Source organism: Diplotaxodon limnothrissa, linkage group LG3 (assembly GCF_057381915.1).
Source record: "Diplotaxodon limnothrissa isolate DT_005_m linkage group LG3, D_limnothrissa_male_GT1.1, whole genome shotgun sequence".
Classification (NCBI taxonomy): Eukaryota; Metazoa; Chordata; class Actinopteri; order Cichliformes; family Cichlidae; genus Diplotaxodon; species Diplotaxodon limnothrissa.
The window spans coordinates 34,980,354-35,007,809 of NC_140598.1; the positions used below are offsets into that span (position 1 = coordinate 34,980,354).

Sequence of the window (27,456 nt, forward strand, 5' to 3'; positions counted from 1 at the left end):
GTTTCTTGCAAACGGGAGCTTTCTGTATAATATTGGTGACGCTGAGCACGTTTCCAAGGCTACCGTCTGTCGGGCAGTCAGGAATGTTACAGTTGCACTGAAACGTCTCCTGTACTCGTCTGTGGTGTTCCCCGGTCACAGACCCACAAGATTTATCAAAGAGGGATGCCACAAAATTGCAGGTATCAGGATGACCAAAACTTAATGTATGATGTGGTGATACTTGGACTACTACTTAAATTGCACATTTATTTTCAGGGTTCCCAGGCGTGATTGGCTGTACAGATGGCACTCACATTCCAATCATTGCTCCTTCAGTAAATGAAGGAGACTATGTGAACAGGAAGTCTTTCCACAGCATTAATGTACAGGTACATAGTTCCCTGTAGCATGTCAAACTAACAAATTATTTCATTATAGTAATGGATGCTAATTTGTGTTCTCTGCACTGTGAAGATCACATGTGATGCTGCCAACATTATCACAAATGTGGAAGCCAAGTGGCCAGGCTCTGTCCATGACTCACAAATATTCCGTGAATGTACACTGAGCACAAAATTTGGACATGGTGAGTTGAGAATACTTTAAAATATATAAAGACCAATTGCTTCAGGGACATTTGAACTGAAGTGTACCCTTCTGTCTTAGGAGAGTTCACTGGCTACTTGCTTGGTGATAGGGGGTATCCATGTTTACCCTATTTGCTTACCCCTTACCCTGACCCTGAACCGGGCCCACAGCAGCGATATAATCTGGCTAATTGCAGGACAAGAGCCAGAATTGAAATGACTATCGGATTGCTTAAGGCCCGGTTCCAGTGCCTGCAAAGACTCAGGGTCACCCCAGAAAGGGCATGTGACATTATTGTGGCATGTGTGATTCTTCACAACATTGCCACAATTAGAGGAGAACACTGTCCTTCTGAACCAAACATCAGCAGTGATCCAAACCATGAACATCCTGACCCTCCTACGGACATACAAGATGGAAGAGCAGTCAGAGACACCATATGTCACAATCATTTCTTTTGACCCATCACCTCAACATGTTGAAAGAAGAATAAACAGATTTTTTGTTCAACTGGCTTTATTGGTCGCCTGTATTTCCTGTACACAAAGTATTAAAAGATGTAAACCTCATAAAGTGTCTCTGTTGCTTCCTCCTCTGTAACAGCTGTCAATGTTTCTTCATTATTTTCCTGTAGTAAAGAAATAGACAACATTGCTGTTCTACTGTAAACTCATATAATCTGTGGAGTATTACTCACAACTGCATGTTGGTCTGGCTCAACAGGAGGCTGCACCAGATGCAGTACACCATCACCATCAACTGATAGAATATGAGGTTTATACAGGTCACTTATAACTTACAAGGGACCAAATGGCAATTAACAAACATACCAAGCACCTTACACTTCATTGTCATTATGCTCTCAAAGACAACCAAGGCTGAGGGAAGGCAAAATCAGTCGGAAAATAACTTCACTACAAAATAATTCATTATGGTAAAGAGTTTATCAAATGAATGTGTCGCACTGCAAAGGTGACTGTGAAGAAAGGATGTATGCACATCATGTATTATTTTGAATTTACCCCTTATGTAGGCACTTGTGTCTTGCGGGGTTATTGCCTCAGAGGATGTCCCCGCAGAGATGCCTTCGGCCACAGGGCGCCCACTGTTTTGGCTGAGGGCCAACTGCTCAGCCTCTGTGAGTGGTGGTGGTGGAGGACCCCCACCTGTTTTTCGGGCCTCCGCTTTTTTTCTGTTGGCTATAACGGGCCACATTTGAGCATACAGAGTAAGCAAATATGTACTTGTAATGTGCTCAGATAATTTCAATAAGTGCTTACAGAAAGAAAATTAATGTAGCCTCTAACTGCAATTGATTTACATGGGACAAACAGACCAAGCACTATGGCTCATAATACAATTACACCTTACCTGTTTGGACTATATTTTTATATTTCATTTTTACTTGCTGCCAGGCACGTTTGGGGCCTGTTGGGTTGCACCTGCGCTCACATCACATCACAAAATAAAATGTATAAAATAACAAATAAAATAACATATGATAAAATAACGTGTTAAATGGGTGGAAATCCCTCGATCAATGTTTAAATTAACACTCACGCATTGACTCTGTCGGCTATGTTTTGCCATGCATGCTTTTGCAGCTGTGGCTGTGTTACTTTTTTCCGCGGAATTTGCATGTTATCGGCATATGCTGCCATCAGAATTTCGGCCTCAAGCGCTGTGAAATACATTGACCGCGCCTTCTTTCCCTCCGTCTCCATGGTGACTCGCTTAATCTGTGCTCCGCTTATCAGGGCTTTATGTATCCTCGTCCGCGCGCTTCACTTGGGGTTAAAGCAACTCCGCGTTGACTGAACTAATTGTTATCAGCCTTTCTGAAACGGAATATTCCGAGTTGGACAGTTCGGGGTTACTCAACCGTGAGTGTCGTTTTTCACTCTGAGTTTTCCAAACCGGCTTCCTGAAACAGGGCCCTGAACTGGAAGAAAAAACCCTGAGTAGAAGCTCACATCAAGAAAATAGCTCCTCAGTTCACAGTAGCATTGCTCTGCTAACATGCTAACAACACATTTGAGCTACTCACCCTTCCTGTGTTGAATCGTAAGCGTAGGCAAATCACTCAGGACTCGCTCACCCCCTCCCTCCTGTGCTGAATCATAGAGCGAGCGAACGAATCACTCACCACCTCCCTCCTGGCTCACAGCTTCTTCTTCTTCTTGGTTGGCACCAATGTTAAGGCGCATTACCGCCCCCTGGCTCACAGCTCAGTGGACATTTAGATGAGAAAATATATATTTAACACAGTTAAGGAAAATACTAATAAAATAAAAATAAACAAAATAAATGTTTATTAAGCAGTTTTGATAGGAAATTGCTTAATTTTAGAAATGTTTTTGCTCTTTTTTGCTCTATAAAATAGTTGGTTTTTTTTAGAATCATTCATCTTAGCAGTGGGATTTACATGAAAGGAGAAACAAATTAAGTTTGAGTGAAAATGTAAATTTTTTGCACTCTCTGGTCAACTGACTCAGTGAATCAAATGACTCAAAAAACACGATTCACTTTGGTGAGTGACTCATTAAAACTCGATTCAGTAAAAAGAATCAAATTTACCATCACTACTTCCCATGCTCCTGTTAGTGATCCTCCATCTGGATGGATGAGAACAACCTTCTGAACAATCTAGCAGGAGATGGCCCATATCTATGGGACTGATTTGTGCTAATAACGCCCATTGTATGGACTGATAACAGCCGAAGCGGGTGAATAAAGTCACCCAGTAGCTAGCTGTGCCATTACCCAGCATACACCACTCCCTCCATAAATGCAATAAACGATACAAAAGTAACAGCCTATAATTAATGTATCTGCTGTATCTGCTGTTTCTCAGGTAGTTGTTTACATTATATAATTTATTGTGTTCTGTATACGTCACTACCATGTGATTTTGGAAATATATAAATATACGGACAACAGGCTCTTCCGCGGCAATCTCTTGTGGTCAATAAGCAACGTTTAGGGAGCTCTATAGTATTCAATGAGAGGACCGTGCACGTCAATTCTCGACGCGAGGGGGGTACCCTGCGCGATAAGTGAAGCAGAGGGAGCCTGACCATGCGTCACATGTTTGACGAGATGGGAGTGAGAACGTGTTGGTTAGACCGTCCCATTTCACAAGCCTCTCACTTCAGGCCTTAGCAGTCTTTGAGTATGCGGCCCTTGTGGACCGTTAAGGCTGCAGACCGTGAACTGGATACAGCCACTGTGCAATTGCCAGTACTAAAATGGCCTCATGCCTCCTCCTACTCATGTGTCCCTAAAGGAAAGCAACCCAGAAAAAAAATCACTTGACCACACTATCCAAGCTAACCACTAGGAGATGCTAAAGTGCTAAATGTGCAGATAACATTACATGATCATTACTGGAGCAGTCTTCAGGTTCTCCATATAGTAACATGCCATTTTTGCTCCTCGTAAAAATGTTTTACTCCTGGATTAAAATATTTCTGTTGGATTTAATTCAGAGTCAGCTTTTAAAATAAGAACAGCGCATTTTTACATCAGGGGATAACAACGAGTGAAAAATTGATTTCAAAATATACTAACAGCTCTCCAAGTAAGACTTAAGCTTCATGCCTGGACGTTTTCATTTAACTGTAATCTCAACAAAACCGATTTGTTCTGGAACAAGTAAAACACTGAAATAAACAAGACATATTTTGCAAATATGTGATGTCTTGATAAATCAAGCAGATATTTGAAATTTACACATCTACAGTCTCACCTGAAAATATGTTTATTTTGTGTTGCAGAAGCAGTAATATTTCAAACTTTACTCATAGTATTAGCCGCTATCCTCCACCAATGGTGCATTTGAGTTTTGGACGAAATGCAATCTGGGATAGTTGGTTGCACAGAAGTCACAGATCACCCACTTTGCTAGGAAATGTTTTGCAATGTTTCTAGGATTAACACTTTCTTGACACAATGTGCAACAGGCTTTTTTTCCCCTTTCCTTTGGTGGATGCCAAAAATGATGTGCAGATACGCCCGACTGTAAAAGTACAATGGATATTGGGCATGACACTTTAAAGAAAGAAGAAACTCTTGTTTTTATGATAATGCAGGAAAGCCAAAAAAAAGAAAAAAGTGTTAAAAGACCAGTATGACCCAGTTCATCACCTGCTATGTTGCCCTGCTGAATGCCAGTTACGAGTCTTCATACAAAATACTTTGCTTTTGTAATGTCATCCCCAAGAGGTCTACTCTTACTTTGGAAGAAAAACAGAATTAAAATAATGTTTTATCTTTAGTCATTATTTATTTATTACTGCAGAAGGAAACATGTAGCATGTTTGTCCACATGGTCTCACTTTAACATTATAGAATGTATAGGACTAATAGGAAATCCAGTTCCTGTTTACTGTTACAGTGAACCAGAAAACAAAAAAAGGCCTTCTAATACTGGAAGCTGATGACACAAAATCTGGTGGGTGCAGCAACTCTTTGCATCGGCTCAGCATCATTTACAGAGTAAGGGCACACAGGGATGGACGTTGAGCGGAACACTTTACATCATTCCATTTGCCTCCTGTGACCAGAAAAAACACAGGAGACAGTTAGAGCAACTGTAGACCTGAAACTGGCAATTGCTTTCTTTGTTTTAAAGAAAGTAATGCAAATGTAATAAATGTTGATTTTAGTATTATTAATAAACAGATAATCGTAAAGTCTATAAACTCAACATAGTCAAGAGGTCCAGTTCATTAACCATAAACAATAAGAAATCATTATTTTTTAATTAGGATATAGATTATCTGCATTAACACAAAGCAGCAAATAATTTGTGTTAAGAACTTTTTATATTTAAATTATTTGAATTACTCGATGAATCGTTGCAGCCCTACTCTATATCAACTTTAGGTCCTCTCACATGGAGCTTCGGAATGTGTCTACAATAGGGAATTCAGTTTATTGCTATGCACAGTAAGGAGGTAGAAAGCACAGTTTTCAACAAAACTATTTTACTTTTTCATTTAAATTTCAAATTTCATTAAACAAAAAAAAAAAAAAAACAAGAACAAAGAAAGGAAGAAAAGTTCCCAAAATGTAAAAAAAAAAAAAAGATATCCAGTGATCAAAATTACGATCATTATTCTAAGCTAATAACGCTAAAGCTTGTTTTTTGTTTGTTGTTTTTTTAATCATATTTTTTTATTTAATATTAGTATTCTTTTTCTTAACCCATTTCCTCTCTCTGTTCCCGATATCAACAATGAACATTGATTTTGATGGTATTTTGCCAAGAATCTTAAAGGTCAGACAGGTTATTATTGCAATCATAGCTGGACTGGGCCGATGGTGATTTTTCGTTTTTTGCGGCCAATGACTTTTTTTTTTTTATTTAGTAACGGTATAAAAGATGAAAGATGGCGGATTGGCCAGATGCTGCCAGATGTGTAAAAAAACCCTCAGTTGTTTGGTGGTGGCAATGGTGGAGCTTCTACAGAGGCCAGCAGGTGGATGAGGGAAAGGGGAGGCAGGAGGAGAGACCCGAGGCGGCCGCAGGTCCGAGTGTCAGGTGAACTGAACTGAACTATATGTGGGTCAGATATAAACCAACTTTAGGATTTTAGGAGTTTATTTTGTTGTGCTGACACTCAGTTACAATAACTCGTACTGCTACTAGCTAGCATGACGGAGTTTCTATACAGCTGGGTAGGTGCTATGGTGTTACTGATAGTGAACTTTATTTTATTCATAAGGTTAGTTAGTAGAGTTGCCAACCATCCCATAAAAAATGGAATCGTCCTGTATTCAGAAAAAATATTACGTGTTTCATATTGAGCTGAGAAGGAACACAGTTTGTCTCGTACTTCAGCTAGAATGAAAAAAAGACAGGAAGGTACACTTATTCTGTGTCTTTACACTTTCAGCTGCCTTTTCTTTTCTTCTTTTCTCTCCCTTCCTCTCCTGTTGCTACTTCAATCATGAAACTGATCAATGATCAGCTAATCGGCTTTTCTCTCTTGTTTGTTTATCGCGCATTTTGCACCAGAAAGAGGAAACCAGCGGATGTCGCGCTAAACAACAGCAGCACGTTTAAGCTTGATCAACTGTTATTAGAATTTATTTAATATTATCTTCTAGTATCAGCTGATGTTTGCTGGAGCCACAGCTGTTAAGCTGCTGGTCATGATGTCGGTTTGGTTATCTGGTGAGAGGGAAACATGAAGATGAAACCAGGAGATGTCCTTACTGAATCATCAGAGCTGAACAGGTGATGACATGTAGCTGACAGCTGGTAACTGTGCAGGGGCGGGTCTAGCAAAGTGTTGCCAGGGGGCCAGGTAGGGCATTAACAGGGAAAGGGGGGCACAAAGAAATACTTTTCTTTCTTATTCTCATTTAAAATGTCTCGCTTTTAACAAATAATTATCTGAATCTTACAACCAAAGTTTTTATCTGATGTAAAATGCATAGAAATCATACATATACCAACAAGACAGTTTACATCCCTGTCACAACAGCGTGTGTTTTCATTTAAAGGCTTTATGGCTTTTCCGATAATACCTGGTGGGCCGGTCTCTAGTCAAAATGCCCGGGCTGATTTTTTTGTCCCAGTCCAGCCCTGATTGCAATTTTTAGTTTGCAATGTTCCTAGTATATGTTATTGGCATCAGCAATTTTATTTATTATTAGTAGGATTGTTGCTCAACACTTTCAATTTCTCTTTCACCTGCCACTGTGACCACAATTTTACCCGTAAGTGATTATTTTACCCTCAAAATGTAACTACACTTGTCTTCTTTCCTCAGCCCAGTGGGTGTATCAGAGTATCCTTCCATTCTCTTGTGCTTATCAAATCCAGGGTCGCAAGGCAAACACAATATATTCAATATAAATTCATGTGTATATTTAATATACACATACATACATACATATAGACGTTAAGTAATTGTACATTCCAAATTCCTGTAATTTTAAATATGTTTATATTGTCTATTCTGTAAAATAGTCAGATGTCTATTCATATTAATGTACAGAATTCACCTGCTTGCTTCTACTACTGCACATTCACCCAATGTATATACTATACATATATATATAATGTTCTTCCTCTACCCCCCCCCCCCCCCCAATCTTTGCACATGTCGAGGAGCATGTCAGGCTACATTTCACTGTGTGTTATACTTGTATAACTATGCATGTGACAAATAAAGAACCTTGAACCTTAAGTTGTTTTATCCTCTCTCAGATATAATGGACGGTAACGTGTATTAATCACATATTTAATCATATCACATTAGTTATAGTAATATTACTTTCTGACTTTACCATAGTAAGAGCAGTCCTGTCATTAGTTTACATGCATGTGGACCTGATCTTCCATTCCACCTTTCTTGACACATTCAGGACTCATGTCTTATGTGTATTTCATCTGATCATGAAGAAGATGAAGATATTGCATAGTTTAAAAAATATGTTTAGTTGTTCACAGTGCAATATGTATATCCAGTTACCAGGGTTGAAGCTTAAATCTAAAGATTTTTGAGCTTGGTGTAGCTGCCAATTTATCATAGATGAACCAACAAACAGTCCAAAAAACAACCGTTATCTGTGTCCTTCCTGTAAAGTCTGGCAACACCTAAAAACAATCTGGGTTTTGGACAGTGTGTAATCTACAGGTTAATGATTTGCAAGTGTTCTGCAGACCCAACTTTCCGTAAATGACAAAATTCAAATACATTTAAAGATTGCACAATGATACCACAATGTTATTTATAAAAAATGCTAAACCTACATCTGGTTGAAAATCAGTCATTAATAAACTTTTGGAAAACAAACAAAAATAACAACAACAACATAAAACATGATTAGCAGAAATCTTCTTGAAGCCTTGTCGGCATTCAAGTATTCCTGCCCTGAAACACTAGTTTCTTGATTATTCCTGACCTTAATATTAATAGGCATTCCAAGCACACACCCAGGAGCCTACATACATACATACATACTATAGCATAACATTTTAAGACATTACCCGAATAAAGAATTAATGGCATCTGATGGTGAGTTTACGGAGTGCAACCAAGTGTTGGGCTTAAAGGCCCCATAGTACCATATCACCTCAGACTCACTATCCAACATTTGCAACCTTGTTATATAGTCCTTGTCTCAGGCCGCCTCCGAACAGACCTTCCAGCTCTTCTCTTCCTTTGTCTTTGACCAACAATTTCCACCACCATCCTGTTGTCCAACACTAGAAGAGGTTGCAATTAATCTGGACCCCAATCAATCCAGTATTGGATTGATTGGGGTCCAGTTCCTCCACTGCATAATGTATGTGGTTGTATAAAATTTGATGGTTTTACACTGAATATGTTTAAAATGTTGACCCCGGGATGTTAAATGATGGCCCTGATGAAGACCAAAAGCCAAAATAGCAAACCACCATAGCAAAAAATACTATATACTATGCACAATGCAACATAGAGGACTCTGTAGAAGTGTAGTTCACAAGGCCCGATGACCATGGAGAAATCATCTGAAGTGACAACAGCTTGGAATAGGTCTAGGCTGCTGGGTGCTTCCAATCATGCACTTAGTCTTTGTTCTTCACTCACCTTTATCACTCACTACCAATCTGCATTTCATCATTTGTCATTATTAATCTCAAACAAAACTGAGTGAATTGAAATGTAATTTTAATGTACAATAGCTCATATATAATTTGACTAAACTTGTCCAGGTTTTCCAAAGAATTTACATTAGGATATGCATGAACTTTACCTGGAACATGTACAGTGGGGCAAAAAAGTATTTAGTCAGCCACCGATTGTGCAAGTTCCCCCACTTAAAATGATGACAGAGGTCAGTAATTTGCACCAGAGGTACACTTCAACTGTGAGAGACAGAATGTGAAAAAAAAAATCCATGAATTCACATGGTAGGATTTGTAAAGAATTTATTCGTAAATTAGGGTGGAAAATAAGTATTTGGTCACCTCAAACAAGGAAAATCTCTGGCTCTCACAGACCTGTAACGTCTTCTGTAAGAAGCTTTTCTGTCCCCCACTCGTTACCTGTATGAATGGCACCTGTTTGAACTCATCATCTGTATAAAAGACACCTGTCCACAGCCTCAAACAGTCAGACTCCAAACTCCGCCATGGCCAAGACCAAAGAGCTTTCGAAGGACACCAGGAAAAGTATTGTAGACCTGCACCAGACTGGGAAGAGTGAATCTACAATAGGCAAGCAGCTTGGTGTGAAAAAATCAACTGTGGGAGCAATCATCAGAAAATGGAAGACATACAAGACCACTGATAATCTCCCTCGATCTGGGGCTCCACGCAAGATCTCATCCCGTGGGGTCAAAATGATCATGAGAACGGTGAGCAAAGATCTCAGAACCACACAGGGGGACCTGGTGAATGACCTGCAGAGAGCAGGGACCAAAGTAACAAAGGTCACCATCAGTAACACACTACAACGGCAGGGAATCAAATCCCGCAGTGCCAGACGTGTTCCGCTGCTGAAGCCAGTGCATGTCCAGGCCCGTCTGAAGTTTGCCAGAGAGCACATGGATGATACAGCAGAGGATTGGGAGAATGTGATGTGGTCAGATGAAACCAAAGTAGAACTTTTTGGTATAAACTCAACTCATCGTGTTTGGAGGAAGAAGAATACCGAGTTGCATCCCAAGAACACCATACCTACTGTGAAGCATGGGGGTGGAAACATCATGCTATGGGGCTGTTTTTCTGCCAAGGGGACAGGACGACTGATCCGTGTTAAGGACAGAATGAATGGGGCCATGTATCGTGAGATTTTGAGCCAAAACCTCCTTCCATCAGTGAGAACTTTGAAGATGAAACGAGGCTGGGTCTCCCAACATGACAATGATCCAAAACACACCGCCCGGGCAACAAAGGAGTGGCTCCATAAGAAGCATTTGAACGTCCTGGAGTGGCCTAGCCAGTCTCCAGACCTCAACCCCATAGAAAATCTGTGGCGGGAGTTGAAAGTCCGTGTTGCTCGGCGACAGCCCCAAAACATCACTGCTCTCGAGAAGATCTGCATGGAGGAATGGGCCAAAATACCAGCTACTGTGTGTGCAAACCTGGTAAAGACCTATAGTAAACGTTTGACCGCTGTTATTGCCAACAAAGGTTATGTTACAAAGTATTGAGTTGTATTTTTGTTATTGACCAAATACTTATTTTCCACCCTGATTTACGAATAAATTCTTTACAAATCCTACCATGTGGATTCATGGATTTTTCTTTCACATTCTGTCTCTCACAGTTGAAGTGTACCTCTGGTGCAAATTACTGACCTCTGTCATCATTTTAGGTGGGGGAACTTGCACAATCGGTGGCTGACTAAATACTTTTTTGCCCCACTGTATATGTGTCTCTTTGCTATGGTTGATGTTCATTTGTTGGGGTCTGAAGAGACACAGCAAGCTTACCTGCAATCTCCACAGTCACTCTGCTGCTGACAGTATAGAGGTCATCAGGACCTCTGAGTGTACAACCTGGATGGAGATCCAGTCCAGTTTTCTATGAGCCTGGGCCACAAAAACCAAACCATAATCGGGCCAGATGTGGCATAGAACTAGAACAGATAAAATACAAATAGTACAAATAAATAAATGAAGCAGACAGAAAAGGGCACAAAATATTAAAGTGTGAAACAGAGATGTGTGCAAAAGAGCTATAGCTTAATATGCTGGCTTTATATGCAGGGTAACCTGATGTGCAAAAAATTATTATTACTGTTCAAAACTAGGTCAGCTGTACAAGAGTCTGATGGCAGTGGGGAAGGAGGAGTTGTTGAGTCTGGATGTTCTGGATTTCACACTTCTGAACCTCCGCCCCAAGGGCAGAAGTGTAAACAGTCTATATACATATACAAGAACAAAGTATAAAATACTAAGTAAAGCACAAAGAGAACTCAAAATATGACCAAAGCCAGAATTGCACCAACGAATGTTACACACAGAATAGAAAACATGAAGACAGATTTCAAGGAGAAAAAACCCTAACAAAGGTAAGCAGTGAACAAAAGATAACTATATATTATGACTATATATAACTAAATATTACATAAGCAAGACGATGCATAGCAAACTCATGAGTACTAAGGAAGCAATTTCAGTTTAAGAGGACTCAATGTAGATATCCTTGATAATGAGATATAATTTCACAAACGTTACTGTTCCATCTCTGAAGTTTAACACGTTAGGTAGTTGATGTAATTATGTAGGAAAGCGACGTCAGCACCTCAGCACATCCAGCACCAGCTGACATTCAATGGTCATGTAAAAGTTTAGACCCAAATCCACTATGAGGAGCCTGGCATAGGCATCTTGATTTTGTTAGCTGATACTGTATCAGGTAGGAAGTGGTAACAATGTTTATCAGTATGTTCTTCCTTATCATAATCATGATAATCCTTAGTGATAAAGACAATTAATTAAAACATTGTTCACCTTACATTGTGTTACGCCCCGACTCTGCTAGGTGACAGGGGAGGTAACATAAAGGAGCCCAGATTAAAAAAACTGAAGGTTTATTACCACAACTGAAAACTGTTATTGAAATGACTCACTAGGCCAGTGGTTCCCAAACTTTTTTTGCTACACCCCCCTTTGTTTTACAAGAAAAATGTTCGTGCCATCCCCCCGCGCACGCACACATCCTCCAAACACACACACCCATATTTTGCTCCATTGCGGTTTATTTCACACCTCAAACATTTAGTAAACAATTAAGCAAATACAAGTAATCTGCAATAAATTACAGGTAGTAAGAAAATAAACTACTAACTCTTTTATGCTGCGTTCACACCTACACGGGTGTTTTTGAAAACACAGCTGTTTCGTCCACACATAAACGTCATTTCGAATCACCGAAAACTGAGATTTTTTTAAAACTCCTTTTTTGCGTTTATGTTTGTTTATTCATAAGGAACCCCATTAGCTTCCACAACAGTGGTTGCTAGTCTTCCTGGGGCCCAAACCATCAAATACCACCAAATAAAATGTTACACAATGAGTTGGATGCAAAAATGTCCACATAATTTGGCTCTTACAGCCACAATAAGGTTTTACAATTTTGAAAATGTAAACATGTAAATATTAAAAATTATAAGAAAAACACTCAAACAAAATACACAATTTCCATTACAAGTGACATTACCCTCTACAATTTTTACAAATAAATTAAAAACTGCCTAAATAGGCTTTTAGGTGATTTTTAAAGTTATGAATAGAAGCCAATTCTCTAATTGCATAAGGCAACTTATTACACTGAAAAGATGCTCTAAATATAACAGAGTTTTTCAAAAAGTTACTTTTAACTCGAGGAGTTACTAAATTGTGGTTAGTTGAGAATCGTGTAGCATGATTACGTATTTCATCTGGATACTGTAACTGAGCATAAAAAAAGTGTGGTGTGTTTACCAGTATTGCTTTCTTTAAAAATACAAGTAAGCCATAGTATAATTTAGCTTGTACAGAAAGCCAAGAAAGTTTATCGTGCATTTTATCAATACTTGTATAATATGAACACCTTAACACTAATCTGGCCGCCCTATTTTGGACTAACTGAAGTCTGTTCAGATCTGTCTTATTAGCTGCTGACCAAATGATTGAGCAGTACTCTAGATGAGATAATACTAGTGCATTAATGACATATTTCATAATTGAAGAAGTAATATAAAAAGAGCATTTCCTAGCTATAGCTATGCCCTGTCCCATTTTCTTAATAAAAGAGTTGATGTGCTGAGACCATGAAAGGTGGTGGTTTATGGTAACACCAAGTAATTTAATCTGGGTGACCTGTTCTAATACCGATCCAGCTATGGAAAGATTTAGTTGTGGGCTGTTGACTAAGCGTACTCTACTTCCTATTAACATGGATTTGGATTTAGACACGTTTAAAATCATGTTGTTTTTACTTATCCAATCAAAAACGTTCGGCAAATCTAGTTGTAATACGCTTGTCAATTCAGAGTAGCTACTGGCTGAATTAAACATGGTGGAGTCATCAGCATACATTACAAGATGAGATTTATCCAGGACGTACGGCAAATCATTTGTAAAGACTGAATAGAGAAGTGGACCGAGGCAGCTGCCTTGGGGTAGACCACAGTTCATTTCACAGCCCTCTGAGAAATAACCATTATAATAAACCTTTTGCCTTCTTCTAAACAAATAACTTTCCATCCAGCACAAAGCAGCTGGTGAAAATCCATAACATTTTAGTTTATCTATCAAAAGATCATGATTTATCAAATCAAATGCAGCACTAAAATCCAAAAATACCACCCCGGCCAGATTCCCATTATCTAGATATTTATACCAGTTATCTGTCATGTGAATAAGAGCTGAACTGGTGGAATAACCAGGTTTGTAGGCATGTTGAAACTGAGTGAGTAACTGATTTTCTGTTAGGTAATGTTGAATTTGTTCATAGACAATCCTCTCCATAATTTTACTTAGAACGGGGAGTAGACTAATAGGTCTGCTATTGACACCATTAAAAATGTCATTCTTGTTTTTAGGAATGGGAATTATTTTTGATTCTTTCCACTGCAATGGAAATAAGCTGCATGCCAAAGATCTATTAAATATGTGACATATAGGAAGGGACACAAACTTGGCTGCAACTTTGAGCAGTTTACTGTCTATGTTATCAGAGCCAGAGGATGTATCGTCAGGAAGTGATATCAATAAGCGCTCTACCATCTCCACATTCACTGCCTCAAACTTAAATTGGCATTGCTTATTATTCATGATAACATCCTGTATAAGACACTGTGATAAGGTGGGATCGCCTCTGCTCATATTAGATTTTAAATTTGTTATTTTATTGCTGTAATAATTCACAAAATTATTGGCTATGTCCTTGGCTTTATTTATAAACGTACCACCCGTGTAGATGTGAGACACCACCGGAGCAAGATCTCTACCCATCATATTATTTAAAACTTTCCACACCTTTTTGCTGTCCTTATTGGCCTCCTTGAGCTTGAGTTGATAATATTCTTTCTTCTTGCGCCTATTCAATTTAGTTACTTGATTTCTTAACTCGCGATATCTTGCCCACTCTTGTGGCCTGACAGACTTATGTGCTTTTGCTTTTGCTATATCCCTTTCTGACATTGCAGCCTTAAGTTCATTATCTAACAAAGGTGCGTAGTTCTTTTTAACAGTAAATCTTTTTAAGGGGGCATGTTTGTCAGCCAGGTAGCAAAAGTTTTCAATAAACATAAATAATGCCATATCAGGGTCACTCTCGAGGCAGATGTCAGTCCAGTGAATTTCTTTTACGTCATTAATATACTTATTTGCATTGAAATTTTTGTATGATCTATGAAAAATAATCTTTTGTGCAGTTTTCTGTGGTTTCATTTTCTTGGTCAAACCTACAAGATTATGGTCACTATAACCAACTGGAATAGAAACAATATTAGAGCAATGCTCAGGAACATTTGCATATATGTGATCAATACATGATGATGACCTATGACCTCCTGCGTTGACCGTGACCCGGGTGGGAATGGTGATCATCTGAGACAGGCAACAAGCCGACGCTGATGAACTTATCTTTTTCCTTAAAGGACAAGAAGGAGCTGACCAATTGAGATTAAAGTCTCCTAATAAGAACATGTCTTTGTTTTCCTCAGTTACTCTTTCCAGCATTTTACAGATTCGTTCTACATACAACATATTACTACTTGGGGGTCTGTAGCAGCAACCTGCTAATACAGGCCTGCCATAGAGCGGGTGTAACTGAACCCACACAATTTCCAGGTCGTCAAATATTAAGTCCATACGTAGTTTGCTTGCCATATTATCATTAATGTATAGGGCTACGCCCCCTCCAAATCTGTTTCTGTCCTTCCTATACAACTTATAGCCGTTTATTTCAAATTCATTATTCTCAAAGGCAGCATCTAAATGTGTCTCGGAAATAGCCAGCACACTTATCGTATTTGTTGACAACAGTGACTGAATTTCCTGAATCTTATATTTAAGGCTACAAATATTGAAATGAGCCACTGAAAAATCTTTACTGGAGAATCCGGGAATAAGTATAGGATCAGACATTTGCAGACCGATCGATCTCAACAGCTACAAATGGCAACATTGCTGAAGTCTAAATATTAATTCCGGCGTTCTGTGACCTCGGTTTAACAATTAATTTGTCATATTTCAGGACGGCAATATCACCTCTGTCTCTGGCCGCTCTCAGCTGTGGTAACAGTTCTTTCCTCTTCTTCCTGATGGACTCTGAAAAATCCGATGTAAAGATTGGTACCTTTCAGTTTTTTGGCAGATGAGAAAATGAATTGTTTATCTTTAAATCTTTGTAGTCTGACCACAATCTGCCTGGCTCGTCCATTTTCCTTGTATGGACCGACTCTGTGGGCGCGTTCAATTTGAATGCTGTCACTATCCAGGCCCAGCTGGTTCTTCAGCATATGTCGGACTTTCTCCTCTGATCTTTCCCACGTTTCTGCTTTTTCATCTATTAATCAATCCAACACAATGTTGTTCCTTCTCGATTGATTTTCTAAATAGTCCATCTTGGTTGTTAATTCTCTGTGTTCCTCGCGTATGCTGCTGACCGCCGATTCAAACTCTTTTAGTTTGCTTTTAATGCGCCTCTCTTCAGTTTGCAGCTCGGTGACAACCCCATCAGTGAATTGCAGGCTGGATTTAACATCCTGTACATCCCTTAGAATGCTGTCCAACCTTTTGTTAGTTCCATCCATGATTAATTGGACAAATGTCTTAAAGTTATCTTGCTGTTGGTGAATCAGATCTTTGTAAAACTCCCATTGCTGTTCCTGTCGTGGTCTGGGTGGTTTTCCACAGCATCGGCAATCATACCAGCAGTATTTATGACCGGTGCACTCAACTGGTCTTCACCAGATTATCTGCCAACTTTAGTCAGTTCTCAGCCTCACGTCTGTTCCTTGGTGACTCATCGTGTGTATTAACCTTATTTCCTCTGTTGTAAGACAGCTCAGTGTATTATCCTCAGATTCACTCGCAGCCCTCTGTGGGATTCCCCTGACTGCTCTCTCCTCTGTTTCAGTGCCCTGGCTAGCCACAGTTTCCCCTGCCCAGTACCTGCACCCAGTTATCCCTGCCATCTAGTTATAGTCACAGTGGTTTCTCTCGCCTCAGACATCTAGTTTATGTTCCTTAATTCTAGTCTGCAATTTCTGTTAGCCTCTGAGCATTGTAAATAAAGTCTCTTTTCGTTACACCACACCTCTGGCCTCCGGGTTTGAAACTGCACTTGAGTCCATCCCATTTCCACGGGCCACTGCGCCATGACAGTTCCAGCATAGCGTTCAGCGTGCTAACACTGACATAGCTGTCATCCTCTGCCGGTAGCGCCTTGACGGCCTTCGGGGGCATATCGACCAGATCGTTTTGCCCCCCCACCCGTGAAGATCGCTTCGTGTACAATGGTGTTCACAAAAACGTATACGTGAATCAAATTATACATGATACGGTGCGATGTTCTTTCTTTCCACGCTCACCGCTTGTTGAGAAAAGAATGTGATGTGTCTAGGTATGTAGGGCCAGTCCGTATCTAGCGACCTAGTCCGATGTGACTATGTGTGAACGAGGAATACAGAGTTCATCACGCAACGTCAAAGGTATGTGCCTTTTTCACGTCACGTGGTGCGCCACGTTATTGTTTACATGAGATGAATTGCAGAATAGCAGATAGAGACAAAATACTGTTAATCTTACTATCTGCAGGTTTTACAGGCTTACACATACACACACGCAGTTACTGTCCCTCCATTTAGAAAGGCAGAGGCGTCACGGTGTAATTATTTTACTGTAGTTGTTGTTTTTTTCCTATGCAATAATATTCAACACTGTTATTAATACATTTTCAAAAAATGCCTCTCTGTGCAAAATGGGTTCAAAAACATGAACAACTGTGGGATACTGTTTGTCCATGATTTAGACAGGGGGAACAAATCGTGGCAGGATCAGCCTGATATTATTTGTATCCCGCTGTAACTTTACTGTATAAAGAGCTAACATCTCCAAAATGTCAGGAGTAGTTAGTCATTACAACAAGTGTTTGTGAACTAAAAATCAAGAATGTGGGATACTGTTTGTCCGTGATTTGAACAGCCCAGCGCTGCTCTCGACACAGGGAAAGGAAGGGAAAAGCAGTTATGCAGGGGAGACCTACCTCGACACTTGTGCAGGTGAAGCCAAAGGGAAGATATGCTTCACCTTATTTTCTAGTCTTTGGCTTGGAATGAAGTTGGTTTGAAAACATATTCAGCGATGCTTCATCTTGCGTTTCTGTGGCCGCCCCGCAGTGTCCAAGCCTTTTTGTTTTTCCCCCCCTTTTCCCCCCCTGCCATGGCTCTGCACCCCCCCCCCCCCCCCCCCCCCCCCAAAGGGGCAGGCCCCACACTTTGGGAAGGTCTGCACTAGGCATTGAGGCAATTTAAATAAACAAAAAAAACAAACAACTAATATATTCAAATAACACAAGAACACTAATAGAACACTAATCATCTCACAGGCAACAACTCAAAAACAGAGATTCAAAAGCCACCAGCACAAAGGCAGAGGCAGGAGGGACAACCTACACAGTCTGTTCAAACCAAAGACTCCTCCACGACTGAAGAATCCTCAGCTTTTTGTACTCCCAGTGTAACAGCAGTCTGGCGAGGAAGGAGCGGCTAGCAGGTCCCGCGGGCATGTGGTGTGGAGGTTAGCCAGATAACTCGAAGCCAGTCAGTTAAATTAAACAACAGACCTTTATTCCTTGTAGCAACATAAGACCATACAAGCCAGGTCTCCACGGCTCTACACTGTCCGTACATACATGTGCGGGGATCGGTAGGCGCCGGCGCCAGGCCGTTACAATGGTGAGGTCTATCCTGAGAACAGAACACGAGCAGCATGTAATGGCTGCCACGCTATTCTCACACACACCCCTAGGAGACTCCCCCTCAGTGGTGATGTAACACAATAAGGGTTGTTACACCAGGTAAAAGCAGGCAGCCACATCATTGGTCCACTGCGTCCGAGGATGCAGCAGCAGCCAATGGTGTGTGTGGACTGGCACACTCCAATCTGCATGAAGTTTGGTGGGCATAGGTCCCTGGCCAGCCAATCACCTGTGATTCCTGGCATACTTGATTTTCCATACAGGAAGGCGGACCGACATGAGACCAGGGGTCGCAACACATGGCTGACTGCTGTTCTAGAGCTGAAACAACACCCTACCCGGAAGTGGCTGATGCCTCACTTCTTTGGAGTGATTCAATATTTGTTTTCGTTTGTTCAGTTCACTTCAGATATAAAATACATAACTGTTTTGCTACAAATTTAGCTGGACATCATAAAGGACACTGAGGTGCTTTTCTTCTGTTCACCATAACAGAAATGTGAGTAGTTCTCAGAACCATTATGGCACAGAGAAGTTCAGACACAGGCTGTATCCCAATTCAGGGTCTGCAGCCTTAAAGTACGCAGCCTCAACGGTCCTCAAGGGCCGCGTACTCAAAGACCGCTAAGGCCAGAAGTGCGAGGCTTGTGAAATGGGACGGTCTAGCCTCCGTCGCACTGCCCAGGTCGCCTAGCAACCATGATAGCTGGAAACGTGTGGTTGACAGAAATGAAGGAGAACATATTTTGTTCATTTGTTTGTTTCTACACAAGCTTTGTGTGATTTAATAAGTATCTGAGGCTGAGACCACAGGACTGTAAAACATGATTGTTGGGCTTCATTTCTGTGCTGAACAGTCATTTAAGATTAGCTAGTAAATAACAGTTAGTTAATGTTGTTCATGAGACTAAAGTCAGTGTCTAAATTCTAAAATTCTAAATTTATTTATTTATTGTCATTGTCAAGAACAATGAAATTGCGTTTGGGGCTTCCATACAACCCAAAAAAAAGAAGAAAATAATAAATACCCCTTAAAACCCAAGTGTACATATTTAACCCAGTGTGACTCCAATGCAATAAGACAATCCTTAGCAATAATGTTCGTAGAAATTCAGACAAAGACCTGAGAAACATGACAAAATACAACAATGCAACCCATTCAATATTATTGTACTGTGAGATATGATATCAGATATGATAGTTATCTATTTAAGAAAGAGGAGGGGGGGGGGGGGGGGGGGGGGGCAGGAGGGGGAAGAGAATAAAGATATGATGCACCAATGCAGACCAGTTCATTGCTATTAAGAAGTTGGATATGGTTATTGTCCGTGAGAGGGGGGCAGAGAGTTCAGGAGCCTCACAGCCTGTGGATACAGGCTGTTGGCCAGTCTGGATGTTCTGGCCTGTATAGACCTGTACCTTCTCCCTGAGGGCAGCAGATGGAAAAGGTGGCGCGCAGGGTGATGTTGGTCCCGCAGGATACTGTGCACCCTCCTCAGACAGCGAGTGGGGAAGATATTACTGATCTCTGGCAGACTTGTTCCAATAATTCTGCCAGCTTCTTTCACCACCCGCTGGAGTGCTTGCTGATCGGCCTTGGTGCAGCTGGGGAACCACACTAGAAATCCATACGTCAGAACGCTGCTGATGGCACAGTTGTAGAAGTTCAACATCAGAGATCTGGGAATGTGTGCGCTCCGCAGTCTCCTCAGGTAGTAGAGGCGCTGTTGGGCCTTCCGTACAACTGAGGTGATATGGTTGCCCCAGGACAGGTCCTCGGTCACAGTTACCCCCAAGAATTTAAAACTGCTCACCCTCTCCACCGCCTCACTGCCAATGAAGAGAGGCAGATGGTTGTTATGACCCCTCTTCCGGAAATCTACAATGATCTCCTTGGTCTTTTTGGTGTTTAAGACCAAGTTATTGTCGTGGCACCATGACTCTAGTTGTTGCACCTCTGTCCTATAGTTTGTCTCATCATTGTTGGATATAAGTCCGAGCACTGTAGTGTCATCTGCAAACTTAACAATGAGATTGGACGCGCAGGAGGAAATACAGTGTAAATATGATATGGCCAATATTATAGTTATTATATTAAGATAAAAGTGGATAGGATTTGCTGAGGTTTTATTGGATCCAGAGCTTCGTTCCCATCAAAGTTTCAGATACCTGCAAGACTACAAACTTTCTTTTTTCAGCGGTAGGACAACAGTTAAACAAACAGAACAGGTCCCAATGATCCATCAGTCATCAGACATTATTCATTCATACATATGACTCAGAGAAAAGCTGTATGTGCGCACTTTAATTTAGTTTGTTATTTTTTTTTTGGGAGGGGGATATTTAGCATTTTATTTGATTGTTTTAAGTACATTGATTTGCAGCTGCTATGTGTCAAATATAACAATTTGTGCACTGTTTACCCTGGTGTGGTCCTTCCTTATTGATGTTTATACCTTGGCTTCCTGCCAATCCTAGATCATCTTATAATGGCCTTTTAGGGCTTTTCTTGCTAATAAACCTTCAGTAGGGTTACACATCAGTACAGCTGAAATGGGCTCGCTTCTGATTTAATTATTTCCAGTTTTTCCACAAGGTGACGCTATAGTACATGTTTAACACATGTTTTGCTGGTTGCTACAAGGCAACATAATGTAAAATTTGGGGGGGGGGGGGTTGTTTGTTTGTTTTTTGTTTCTAGTTTGAACATTAATATGAGTAAATCAGACTCTCAGGTTTACTGTTACGGATGATTTCTTTTTCTTTTCTTTTTTTTGAAGGCTTAAACAGTTGGAGTCCTGCTGTCTAGCCAGAGCCTTACTTTTGCATTATTGATGTGATATTTTAAGACATCAACCTCAAACATGATGCAAACCTTTTCTTTTTAACTTTTGTTTAAGAAAATTAAAGAAAGCAGGAATGCCAAAAAACATAAACATCTTAAATTATTTTAATAATGTAGTAAGATTAAGGCAACCTGATCTCCTTAACAGAATCAATTGTTGATTGCTATACTGAGAGAAGACACCAAGAGTGTAGTAAGATTGAAGGAATTTAAACCACTCGAAGTTAGAGAAAGAACCTTTGTGTGGTTATATTGCAATTTCTACTTTGATACGGTAAGTCACTGAAGAGCAGGCGGTTGTCATTCTGATATTTTGCTTCCCTCTAGTGACATCATTACTCACAGATGCTCAACAGTGTTCCTACCACAGCCACAAACTACCAGAACACGTTTGCCTGGAAGCTTTTAATTCAAAATGAAGGATTTTAGTGGCCATTAAAATATGTTCATAATTTCCAAATAAATAAATAAAAATCATGACACAGTGCTCTCCTGTACAAGCTGCCTTTTTTGGTTAAGAGTATCAGTATTGGTACTGGCATCAACAATACTGCCTCTGTATTTTCTTGGTATCAGATCAATACCAAAATCTGTAGTATCACACAGCACTGTTTTTGTGTCTCTTGGCTGACTAAAACACATATGTCCTATAACTAGGACTTTACACTTTTAATCTGGAGGGCTAAGAAATCTGACCTTTTATCTGCACTTTACTGATATCTAGCTAACATTTAACACTGACATTTACTGACATAAATACAATAAAAATACAATATATAAACACATACTAATATGTACTTAAAAGCACATACTTTTAGAACCATATATAACCCTATGTTCATACATATCCATTAAGATTGGAAGACTGGGTATAAGAATATTGTATGTTTGAACTGAAAATTAGTTATTTCCAGGTTATACACACACAACTGGGGTCTTTGATCATTCTGCACTTACTGTGTGTGTGTGATAGAGAGTGAAGATGTGAGATGCTGTGTTTGCTCCAGTAATACGTGGCAGTGACAGAGTTCCTCTGCTTGTGTTTCCAAGAACAGAAAAAGAAACCTGGTGCTGGAGCAACTGGGAACAGGATGTTCTAAAATAAATAAATATTTGTGTATACACATCTGTTGTAAATAGTAACATCCTCAAGGTAATTTATTTTACAAGTTTTACTCTCTGGTTCAATTTATTTAAATGATTTCCAAATGTGTCATAGGTTACACATATTCTGCTGAACCTAATCTGTGTTCACAACCTAAATGCAAAGACATGTTTATTTTTGATAATGCAAGGTAAGGAGCTGCTTTTCACTGTAGATAACTCTACTCTAAGAGATTATATTTTAATGGGAGTAATCGTCAGATGTTATTTCTAAAAATCAACTTTAACCAACACGGTAAATTAAACCTCGAAACAATTAAATGAACTTTTTCAAATCATTCCGCCAAAGATCATCTGCAGTTTTGAGGGTAACTGTTTACTATAATGCTGTTTGGCACTGTTGCTGCATCCTGCTACACTGACCAACAGACACCCTCATATCAAATACTGGATATGCAAATATGGGTGGAGAAGTTTTTGTGGGTAGGGTGACACAGGGTAGTCAGAAAAGCTGTCAAGTACAGTTTATGCAACACGGGGACCATAAACACACAAGTCATGACTGTGACATCTGTTATTATAAGCATTGGCTACAAACATATTGTGTGTAATTCACAGTGGAGAGAAATACACAGTACATGCTCATAGTTTGTTTTTGATGTGCAGTGTTATCAGAGTGGTTTTCTGGTTGATTGCAATAATAAGCCAGACTAGCGAAAGACAGGGTAGAAATAGAAAAGAGGGAGAAAACATTTAAAAGAATGGAGTTGGAGGAAAAGGTCAAAGATAAAGTAAACAGACATGCAGGGTGTCTAACTGCTGCTTTTTTTAACAAAGAGTTTAAATAATAAAGCCTCTTTGTGGATGGTAGGGCTGGTGCTGGGTCATGTCTCATATTCAAACACAAATCTATCACATTTCTTTACTGATAAATCCTTGAATAAACATGAACATTATAAACTGAACTTTGCTTGTGCTGGAGAAAAATCAGGTGATCTTCCGGCAGTTCATTGACACAGGATAAGGGCGTTTATGTGCCAGTAAAAGCCCCGGTTCATTTTTCATGCTAAATTTATATTTGCTTTTCTTTCTTTGTGTGTTATGAGTATGTATGACCTCTTTTCTTGTTTCCCCCCCTGTGAATAGGCATATTTAAGACCAGCAGTCTTCAGCTCCCCACACAGGATCTGCAGACTGAGACCAAGAAAGAAGAACAGAAGGTAACATTGCAAACGTTTTTTTTCTTTTCATTAAAATGAATGTTCTCACCACTGGTTTGTAAACCCAATGTAAATGAAACCCCCTTTAGGTCTTTATCAGAGGTTAAGGCTCCGTGATGAAGGCGCTTACTGTGCCTCTGCTTGTGTGCACCATGATGGCTCTTGCCCAAGTTTCTTGTGAGTATTTAAAGGCAAATGTGTAGATATTTTTAGATTTTACATACAAAACGTGATTGAAAAATAGCAGATTTTAGATGTTTCAATCAGTCTGATTTTTTTAAGTGTTAATTGTTCATGAGCATTTTATCTTTGTGGTACTGAATTTATGATACTGTGTTAACTCTCTTGTTTATTTCTTGTCTGTGGCTGAAGCTGTCCCTGCAACTGTTCCAGTTTACAGTAATATACCCTTGACAGATGCTCCTCCTGTACCAGGTGAATGTAAGATGGTTATTTTAGGATGAATATCTCGATGATCCACCTGTAAAAAATTAGAATAGCACATGCTCTACATTAGTAACTGCAACCAAAAACATTTTCAGCCCATGCAGATGCAGACATTTGGTGAATGAAACCATTTACAACAGATGCAATATAACAATATTTATTTATTTTAGTTTTTTCCCGTAAAAGCCAAAAAATGAAGAGTGACAACAGATTAACTATTCACTGGCAGCTCAATATCAACATTTCTTGTCCATTTGTCCTCAGAGGACCCTTTTGGTGGCTGGGTTCCATCTTGCCCTGATGGATGGAGTATGCACAGTCAACAGTGCCTCCTCTTTGTTCCAAGATACATGACCTGGGCTGAGGCTCAAGTAACAAAGATATTGATTTTTACACTAAGTATACTATGAAAGCTTGGAGTACATTAATGATGTAAAATTTCTTGGTCACTTAATTCTGTCTGTTTGTCTGCGCTGTAGAGAAACTGTCAGTCTCGTGGAGGACAGCTTGCATCTGTGTATAGTGCCAGTCAAGCTTACGAGATTCAAAAGGAGGTGCAGCGTGCTGGACGTGGCTATGGACAGTTTTGGGTTGGAGGCCATAATACTCCAGCGGTAAATAGCATGGTGTCTAGCAGTTTATGAAACAATTGCATTTTTTATTAATATGAATTAGCAATTATTTTGCTTTAACAGAATCCTTCCTGGTCCTGGAGTGATTACATGGGCGTGTCTGCTTTTACTGAGTTTTGCAGAGGACAGGAAGCTAAACATAAGCACCACTGTTTGCAGATAACTTTTGGTGGTAAGTCTACCCCCCAACCCCATCAAAAAAAAGAAAAAAAACTGCTAGATTCAAGAAGTTTATTGTCATATACACTGCAAAACACAAGTGGTGATGCAGAGCAATGAAATTCTTACTTTGCAGGTTCCCTTCACACAACTAAATAATCAACTAACTAAAATAAAGAGTAAACTTAACTCTGAGCGTAGAACATAGCACAGAAGATAATAAAGTAAAGCAAGAGCTTTGTAGCTTATCTGTGGGTGTAGACGGAATTTAGAATAAAGTGCAAGTAGTTGCAACACTGTCACAGTGGTGATAGTTACAGAGTATGCAATATTAACATGTTTATATTGTATGAAGTTGTATTGTATTGATTGTGTATGTACAAAATAGCAGTTTTTCAGGTCAAAGATAATCAACAACAACTAGTCAGTGATTCAGTAGACTGCTGGCCTGTGGATAGAAGCTGTTCTTTAGTCGGGTTGTCGTTGCTTTCACACTCCTGTAGCGTCTGCCAGTTTTCTACTGATGAAGTGTGCCTTTTTAATGACACGCTGGAAAGCCTTCCTGTTGTTGTAGTATCCTTCCAGCTTCAGTCTGTACTGTCTCTTGGTTTCCATGATGTATCTACGCAGATCATATCTGGCCTTTTTGTTTCTATCTGCATCACTAGAGGCGAATGCAGCGGAGCGTGAATGTAGCATGGCATGTACCTCACAATTCAACCGTGGCTTCTGGTTTGGATACGTTTTGTAGCATGACAATATTGTCAATGCATGTGCTGATGTAGCTGGTGAACACTGATGCATATTCCTCTGAATCCACAGAACTGTCCTCTGCTTTTAACTGTGTACACATGCATCAATGATGATATAGCCAAATGTAATTAATTAAAATAAGTGGACAAATATTGTATTTAGTTGTGTCTTAGCAACTAGCTACACTCATTTTTTTGCTAAAAATTGTCCCCTCATTTCAGAAAGTTTTTGTTACATTTTATAAATTTTGATGAAAGAGGATCGTTGAGTCATAGTGTCACTGTTTGAGACCGATTCCTGTTTTATTTTTTGTGTGTTTTTTGCAGAAGGAAAGGCAGGATGCTTGGATGACATGAAGTGTGACACTAAGCTCCTATCTGTCTGTGGTAGCCTTATCATGTGATCTCATCGCTAATGCAAACCTACACTTCATCAGTAAAAACACTGACGTGTTTTTCAGCTATTGAGTCTTTATTGGTATTTCTGTTCTGTTGCTACAGCATAAGGGATCAAACGACACATACAATAAACTGCAGAAGGATTTTATGTTTGGAAAGGCTTTAAAAATAAAAGAATGCTTTCACACAATGTACACATTTGTTTTGGAAAGTGGACTGTATTTCATATTCTTATGTAAATTAAAACACTAAAGCATTGAAAGAAACTAGTGGTCTGTTGCTCCATGTTACAGCTATAGTTCTACTATTGTCATGGCTAGACGGTCCTCACTGATCGTCTTGCCAATTTGTTGTGGTGTTTGTGTGTACTGTGTCGTGTTCTCCTCTCCATCCTGGGCATGTGTTTTTCTGCTGGAACGTGTACTTCCGGAAGCCGTGGCACGGAACGGCAGTTGACCGGAGGGGAGTGTCCTAAGCTAGAATCATCGCACCTGTGCAGAATTACCTTGCCAGCGCAGACCTATTTAACGGGGCGGTTGAGTCACAACCAACGCTGGAACGTTGAACTAAACCGGGGTTCAAGGATTGGAGGAGGAGCCGGCACCAGGAGTTGTTGTGGATTATTACTGCACTGTCACCGTGAGGAGAGGTCGCCGTATCACTGCACTGCCCTTTTTGGATTATAGACTCGAACTGTTACTCACCTTTTCACTGTAAATAAATCCACTGTCATTCTGCAAGGAGTCTCGCACCTGAGTCCTTTAATCCAATTCACCATGACAACTATATTCAAAGCACAACATGAAGTAAGTAATTTTTAGTGTACACCTATACAGCTGGGATAGGCTCCAGCCCCCCCTGCGACCCTGAAAAGGATAAATGGCCTGTATTTGTATAGCGCTTTACTAGTCCCTAAGGACCCCAAAGCGCTTTACACAACCAGTCATCCACCCATTCACACACACACATTCACACACTGGTGATGGCAAGCTACATTGTAGCCACAGCCACCCTGGGGCGCACTGACAGAGGGGAGGCTGCCAACACTGGCGCCACCAGGCCCTCTGACCACCACCAGTAGGCAACGGGTGAAGTGTCTTGCCCACGGACACAACGACCAAGACTGTCCGAGCTGGGGCTTCGAACCGGCAACCTTCCGATTACAAGGCGAACTCCCAACTCTTGAGCCATGATCGCCCCCAAGCGGAAGCAAATGGATAGTTTTTAGAGTAAGGCTTGCAGGAGTGATAGTGAAGAGGAAAAACTACATTTTCAAATGTAAAAAAAAAAAATGTCAATCAGAACTGACTCAAATAAAACGATTCCAGCTATAATGTAATTCATTGCTCTTGTGAAACATCATTTTTATGGTAGCACATGGAAAGAGAGTTTTTGTGGCTATGCACTC

At 40.1% G+C, this 27,456-nt stretch overlaps 1 protein-coding gene across 1 annotated transcript; it reads left to right on the plus strand.

Moving 5' to 3' along the window:
- The first annotated feature begins 23,437 nt into the window (after positions 1-23,437).
- On the plus strand, positions 23,438-26,259 carry LOC146635529 (type-2 ice-structuring protein-like). The gene is made up of 8 exons (XM_085350584.1): positions 23,438-23,479; positions 23,586-23,659; positions 23,749-23,836; positions 24,032-24,094; positions 24,371-24,477; positions 24,586-24,720; positions 24,802-24,910; positions 25,977-26,259. Exons 3-8 carry the CDS (start codon positions 23,776-23,778, stop codon positions 26,051-26,053), a joined length of 552 nt encoding a protein of 183 aa, XP_085206710.1. The 5' UTR covers positions 23,438-23,479; positions 23,586-23,659; positions 23,749-23,775; the 3' UTR covers positions 26,054-26,259.
- Positions 26,260-27,456: the final 1,197 nt, after the last annotated feature.